Source organism: Biomphalaria glabrata, chromosome 4, assembly GCF_947242115.1.
Source record: "Biomphalaria glabrata chromosome 4, xgBioGlab47.1, whole genome shotgun sequence".
NCBI classification, from domain to species: Eukaryota; Metazoa; Mollusca; class Gastropoda; family Planorbidae; genus Biomphalaria; species Biomphalaria glabrata.
This window is the reverse complement of record NC_074714.1, coordinates 22587188-22594856: the sequence shown is the minus strand read 5'-3', so window position 1 is coordinate 22594856 and position 7669 is coordinate 22587188. Positions and strand designations below refer to the sequence as shown.

Below are 7669 nucleotides of genomic sequence, written 5' to 3'. Positions count from 1 at the left end.
GGACCACCTGAGGCTATTTTTTTTATTTTTTAACCAAATGCATTCATATTTGGTATACATATATATGGAGTTAATCTAATGTTAAAAATGTAAAAAAAAATCTTTTAAAAATGTTTGGTTGCCATGGAAACGCCGCCATATTGGATTTTTTAAGGTAACTTTAAGCCGTATCTACTCCTAAAGTATTTGTTAAAACTGAATGAAATAACTTGAATTCAATACTAAAACAATATATCTAGAAAGTTATAGACTTAGAAATTTAATAAATTTTTTTACTTTTTAAATATTTTTATTCGAACTTATGATATGTTTTCTTCTATAAAAAATGACAATTTTGGAGACAAAATGTTGAAAATTAACAAAATAAAGACAAAAATTGAAAAACTGGCTCTATATAATGGAACAACATTATGTTGTTAACATATATTCCAAATTTCATAAGAATCCATCAATAAATAAAAAATTAGATACAAATTAAAGAAGGTGACCGAAGCAAAAATGTGATTATCGAGAAAAACACCTAAAAAGAAACAAGTCTTTTTAAAATGATTTAAACAGTATTCTCCATAGGTAGGGCCAATTTTTTCAATTAATTTTATTTCCCTGCAAGCTTAAGCTGCTCTCCTTAAGTGACATCTGTGTTAAATAGCTTTATTTCTCTTTTATACTGAGTTTGACAGGTTTTTTTTTAGGTCCCATTTTTTGCAAGTGGATGACTATGAATAGTAATGGAAACATGCAATCATTTTTTAAGTCATACAAAAATCCAAAACCAAATTTCCAATAGATCCAAGGACTGAAAATATTGTATTGAAAAAAGAATTTTGATACGAACTTTGCTTTAGATGTAAATTAAAAAATAAACGAACTATTTTATAATGCTCAGACTTGACAATCCTCATTATACCCTTGACAGCTTTGTAAGTCAGAATAAACAGAGCACAGATCTAGATCTATATTTTGATATAAATTTATTATTGTAGAACAAAATTTACATCTATAAATTATGAAGGCAATACACTTAACTTAGTTTCTGACAGTTTAGGAGTGCAGAATTATTTATTATGTATACGGTGGTATCACAAGCAGCAGATTGGACGCTTACAGCATAATGTACACTATTAATAATCCTGATAACAGCAGTCTAGTATTTTACGATTTAGTTATAGACCTATAGACGGATGGACGGAGGGATAGACATACTACATCTTCAAATTCAAAAACAAAATCTAATAAAATACTCAGAAAGACACAAAGATAAAGGTACATTCCTCTTTCCATATAAGCTAGGAAAACATTTGTACAAAAGCTCTATCTCTCCTAGGTCTATTATAGCATGGAATGGGTTGCCTGAGCTAGCCAGTGACTAAGCAGAATTTAGGTCATTAGTTAATATGCATGACGCGTAGGAAGTAATAGTCTTCTTTTTTGAAGTAACGTCTGTATTATATAATACAAACGTTACTTCAAAAAAGAAGATGATTACGTCCTACGCGTCATCTAGGGTTTGTAGGACTAGAGCTGTATTTCGATCCAGATAGTACTTAATATCAAGAATCTAGATCTAGAACTCTACTTCTACACAACCTACATCTAGAACTCTACTTGTACACAGCCTAGATCTAGAACTCTACTTCTACACAGCCTAGATCTAGAACTCTACTTCTACACAGCCTAGATCTAGAACTCTACTTCTACACAACCTAGATCTAGAACTCTACTTCTACACAACCAGATCTAGAACTCTACTTCTATACAACCTACATCTAGAACTCTACTTCTACACAACCTAGATCTAGAACTCTACTTCTACACAACCTAGATCTAGATCTTTACTTCTATTTATGGTCTAGATTCACGATTTTGATCTAGACATTTAGTTGAAATTAAAATAAAATAAAATCTAAATTACATCTAGATTCTAGATCAAGACATTGTCGGTGGCAGTCACAAATTACATTGCGCTCGTATCTCTCCATAATGCTTATGTAATCTATGGATCGACACAAAATTTCTTAATCAAGTATGTTTTTTTTTAAAATAAATATTAAAACAATTATATAATGGATTCCAGTTCAATAAACATGCCCAGACTGTGTAGATTAAGCTGGACAGAATTTCTCGTAACCAATTCTGTAGCCACAGTTTGACAAAAATCTGTCTTGCAGCTATTTAATGGTGATAATAAAAGAATAACCGCAAGTTTTTGTAATTAGTATCTGAATAGAATACGTACTAATGAAGTTAACACATTGTTTGGTTTACTTGTGATACTAAATACTTATCATTTGATCGTAAAAGAGATTACCTGCGTTTTTACTCAATATTAAAATTTACGGATGGTTCTAGGAAATTTTATTGTGGGCACCATCGGATAGGTTGTATTTCAAATAAATTGTACAATTTCTTTAAAAAAATGAAACAATGTAATTGTCTTGTAAATAAAAATTCTTACTTAAAGTTTCTAAAATTTTTAATAAATATAGTTGATCTATCATTACGACCTATTTCGTGTGAATTAGAATACTTCTTATAAAGAGTATTGTAGTATAGTCCCTGTACATAGAAAGTCTGGAGAATATCATAGATGAATAGCATGGTGACAGCTTTAACAATAGGCATTTAAAAAATGTGCTCTCGGAGCTTATCACATAGTTTCACCATACCCATCAAAGCATGAAGTATACCTGAGCTAAAAACCTGCGGTCTCTGAATTTGTTTATCAGTCATTTTCGAAAAAAAAAATTACGTTCCTCATATGTGTCAATAAAATCAGCCCCACAGATCAGCGTACCACTCCCTCAGCGTGGTAGACCACTTGACGATCTGGGAAGCACTGTATCCCACGACACATAACACTCGTGAGTAGTCGGGGTAAGGAAAGGGAAGTAAACAGATGCCCAGAGCTGCAAACAGAATTGCACCATGGAACAGCCAGTCCTGAGTAGGACCAGGAAGCTTTATCTCATAAAGAACAGAGGTTACTTCAAAAAAGAAGATAATTATGTCCTACTCATCATGTGTCAATCTAGTCATGCTTTTTAATCAATGACTTAAACTCTGCCAATGCGTTGATTTTCCTGGCTGATTCAGGCAACCCGTTTCATTCTCTAATAGCACTAGGGGGAAAAAGCATTTGGAAAAAAGAACAAATAATGTAAAAGATTTTAAATTGTATTTAGATATCTTGATAAAATACAAATACACCAATGCAGTATGAACCTAAATTCATTACAACATAAATATTGTCTACATAAGATAAAATGCGGTTTGGCTGTCCGTGAATTCAAGTTTCACTGACTCCCCTTCCCCAACCGTTCACACCTTCAGTTAACAGCTTCAATGTGTTTATATGAAGGAAGTCATTATCACGTGCTTTTTGTCCAGAATAGTTGTCCTGCAGAAGGGACAATTGGCCAGCCTTGCAGCACATCCGTGGCACGAAACAAGATGCCCACAAGGAATGAAAAGTATTTCAAATCTTTGTTGGTAACAAATCTTGCAAGATAATTTTTCCAGGAGTTCAGCATTTTCTGTTTCATCTTCTGTCAGTATTGAAAAAAAAAAGAGAGGATTACACATCTAATGTTACAATTATCTAAAGAAAATGGGTCATAAAACATTTAGTTTTAAGTATTGTATACAATTACAGTCACCAACTGACGGTTCGAATCCTTCTGAAGACTGGGATTTTAAATTTCGGGATCTTTAGGGCGCCCCTTACATTGGTTAGGAAAAGTAAAGGCTGTTAGTCATTGAGCTGGTCACATGACACCTTCGTTAGCTATTGGCCACAGAAACGGATGACCTTTGACATCACGCTTCCAGAAAGGGGAACTTTTTTTTCTACAATGATGTACAGAATTGCATTCTCTGAATTTTAAACACTTAGAATTTCTGGAACAATTTTCAATATTCATCATTATAATAACCCCCCAGATCAGGGCTGGCCCTAACTATTTTGGGTCCCTAGGCGAAAAGGATTGTGCGGGGCCCAGTATGCTTAGGTTTATGGATAATAAGTTAGATAAAAAAATTGATATTAGAAAATAAATTCGTCAGTGCATTTAATTCATTGTTTACTAAATACATAATCGCAATCGAATTCACTTTAGTTTGCGAAGTCATACAGTATATCATCAGAATCATGTTTCCTACATAGATTACACTCAGTACCAAGAGATTTCAATAATTTCAGGAGATTTAAAGGAGCAAATGGAAAATCAGTTAAACGCGGGAAAGGAAAGGGAGGAAAGGCTCCGCAAACCCCTCACATCTACCACGTGATTTCTCACTGGGATCAAACGAGTAATGATGTCCATCACAGTGGCGGTATATTGTAGGAAGACGTAGGAACCAATCTTGGTCTCGGCCTCCGACATCACTGGAATAGAGGAACCCAGATGCTGCTCAAGGAGTCTCGAAATGAAGAATGTGATTAAAAGACCATCTAGTTGAGGACCCCCCCCCCCGACCCTCCACCCCGCGTACAAAGGGATCATTGACGCGTGTTGCAAAGAGGTCGTGGGCAGTAGTTTGGCCGCTGCAATACTAATAACATTAGATTAAATGAAAGGTAACTTTACCTTCAAAACTCAAAAGTGAGCTAGTGATCTCATCAGTAAATGTTGTCGGTGCAACGCCACTCTGTGAAGAGATGACATTAGTAGATAATGTCGGTGTGGCGCCACTTTGTGTAGTGACGCCATCAGTAGATAATGTCGGTGTTGCGCCATTTTGTGAACTGACGCCATCATTAGATAATGTCGGTGTAGCGCCACTTTGTGTAGTGACGTCATCAGTAGATATTGTCGTTGTAGAGCCACTTTGTGTAGTGACGTCATCAGTAGATAATGTCGTTGTAGCGCCACTTTGTGTAGTGACGTCATCAGTAGATAATGTCGGTGTTGAGCCTTTTTGTGAACTGACGCCATCAGTAGATAATGTTGGTGTAGCGCCACTTTGGGAACTGACGCCATCAGTAGATAATGTCGTTGTGGCGCCACTTTGGGAACTGACACCATCAGTAGATATTTCTTGTGTAGTGCCACCTTGGGAACTGACGTCATCAGTAGATAATGTCGGTGTGGCACCACTTTGTGAGGTGATGCCATCAGTAGATATCGTCGGTGTGGCGCCACTGTGTGAGGTGACGCCATCAGTAGATATCGTCTGTGTGGCGCCACTTTGTGAGGTGACGCCATCAGTAAATAATGTCGGTGTGGCGCCACTTTGTGAGGTGACGCCATCAGTAGATATCGTCGGTGTGGCTCCACTTTGTGAGGTGACGCCATCAGTAGATATCGTCGGTGTGGCTCAACTTTGTGAGGTGACGCCATCAGTAGACATTTCTGGTTTCACATTCGTACGCACCATCGTAGTCAATATCATGATCCCAATACTGTCTAAACGTTAATGTTTGCTGCAATGGATGCCAACGTTTCAAATTGATTGATATATCTCTTTAATGAGCTCATTTGCATCATTCCTATGGTTCGCTCATCATCAGAGTGTTCAAAAGTAAAGGTCACACGAGAGTGTATACCTTTCATTGGGTCGTCGTGTTTAGACCTTAGTATAAGTAATTTCAGAGGAATTATATGTCTCTGCAATCTATATTCAAACCAGTTGCACATTCTTGGACAAATATTTGAATACCGCCAATGTTATAGAAAAGAAATAAACACTTGTACAAAGTTTCTCTCCAATAATCTTTTAGAAGTAATTATTTCAGTCTACTGACAAAAGAAAACAAATAAAACTATTGAAGTTCTGGGTGTAATAGAACAATGGAATGCTAACTTCTAATCTATACTTTTATTACAAATAAAAAATTTCTTCTTCAAGAATCTGATCATATGTTATTATAAAAGCCATTACTTTGCTCTTAATAACTTAAGCATGATAGATAATAAAAAAAGAACAACCTCTTTTCCTCACACTAAAAAAACAATCATTATCTCGTCTTTGTATAAATCTACTCGTAGTATAAAAAAAAATTGTTAATGTAGATTTTTTTTTTCTTTGTAGATTCCTAATTTAAAAGTATTTTATTATAGACTGTTTCTCTGTTTCTATGCCTGGTACTGTATGACCAAACTAGACTCTTGTAAACCATATCTCTAACTAGATCCAATATTTTAAACTAGACTTTACCTCCTCCTATCCTTTAGTCTACTGGATCATTGGGACACCACACAAGATCTGTCAACCATCTTTCTCCATTCCTCTCTATCCCTTTTCCCTTGGATAGAGTTTCTTTCACTCACAGGCCTGTCCATTCTTTAAATGTTATCATCAAGTCATCGTGGGGGCTAATTAATGTATTAATTTGTTTCTAATCTCTTCATTCGTGATGCGGTCATTGTAAGCGATACCTAGGATCTTTCTGAATCTCAGTTCCATTGCTAGGATCTTCTTCTCGAGATCTGCACTCAGAGTCCTAGATTCGCATGCATATAAGAATTCAGCCGTGACCAGGTAGCGCATCAGTCTGATTTTAATGTCTTTGTCTTTCCAGATTGTTTGAGTTTTACCAGTGCTGCCGTAGACTGTGCTATTCTGGCCAGTGGTTCAAGTTTGGTTCCTTAATCTGAGACATTAGCTTTTTGCCACGAATGTTTCCAAGTCTGTATATATTTAATCAAACACATTATTTATATACTCTTGGCAAATTGCTACATGGGCGTAACAATGATTTTTTTTCTGTGGGAATGGGATAGGGGGAATTCTGGTGGGAAAATATGTTCTTTTTTTTTTCTTTCATTCATTAGATTTTATGAGCACAGTAGTTGCTATGACAAAAGGTGGGCAGCTTCTTTAAGAAGGAATTGTATTTAAAAAAAAATATATTACTTTTTTTTTTACCATCAGTTTTCTAAAGGTTTCGGTAATATTTTTAGTATAAGCAAACACAATTGCTCCCATTAAAAGCCCCTATTTTCAACTGAAAAATAACACAATAATTATTTTCCTCTATTTAATTATGCAAATATTTTGAAACGTTTGAATCGTTATTAATCTCAGTGGACTTTGATACAACTACTGGAATGAATTAACTGGTCGGCAAACACGTGAATTAATCTCTAACAAAAAAGAAAAGTCATCGCTAAATACTCAGAATGGGCGAAGTGTTCCGTTAAGGAAAAAGCTTGGGAAACATTCTTCTAAGCGATGACGAATGTTATGAGACCTGAAAGGTTTTTTTTTTTGTTGTATAGAATTACGAAGCAATTTTTTTTCGTTTAAAAGGAAAATGAATATTTTTATGTGCTCGGGGGGAGGGGTGACATGCGACGGTGAAAAATGCACTTTTGCAAAAGCAGTCAACTTTTTCTTAAACATAAAAAATGATACAGGTAGATAACCAAATTAGCTTTAAGCTTAAAATACAGAACCGTACGCGCTTACAAAGGGGAAGGGGACGCCGTAGGGTGAGCTAAAGGCACTCACACAGACCAAGCTGAGTAGGGTCTAGTTTGGCGTCATTTATTACACTGGCATAATGTAAAAACATTCAAAAGTCTTTAAAGCCAAACAAAAAAAAAAGTTTCGGTAATGTTAACATCTGTCACTAATTCTAATAGTCCTACATTTTAATATGTGTTATAGCAGTTGAATAAATACAATAAATTACGATATTTTTTTTTTACATAGCAATAACCGCAAC

At 35.3% G+C, this 7669-nt stretch overlaps 1 protein-coding gene across 1 annotated transcript; it reads right to left on the bottom strand.

Moving 5' to 3' along the window:
• Positions 1-362: 362 nt before the first annotated feature.
• On the bottom strand, positions 363-5636 carry LOC129925926 (E3 ubiquitin-protein ligase RNF34-like). The gene is made up of 3 exons (XM_056027517.1): positions 5546-5636; positions 4587-5315; positions 363-3545 (listed from the first exon to the last, which is right to left on the bottom strand). Exons 1-3 carry the CDS (start codon positions 5634-5636, stop codon positions 3349-3351), a joined length of 1017 nt encoding a protein of 338 aa, XP_055883492.1. The 3' UTR covers positions 363-3348.
• Positions 5637-7669: the final 2033 nt, after the last annotated feature.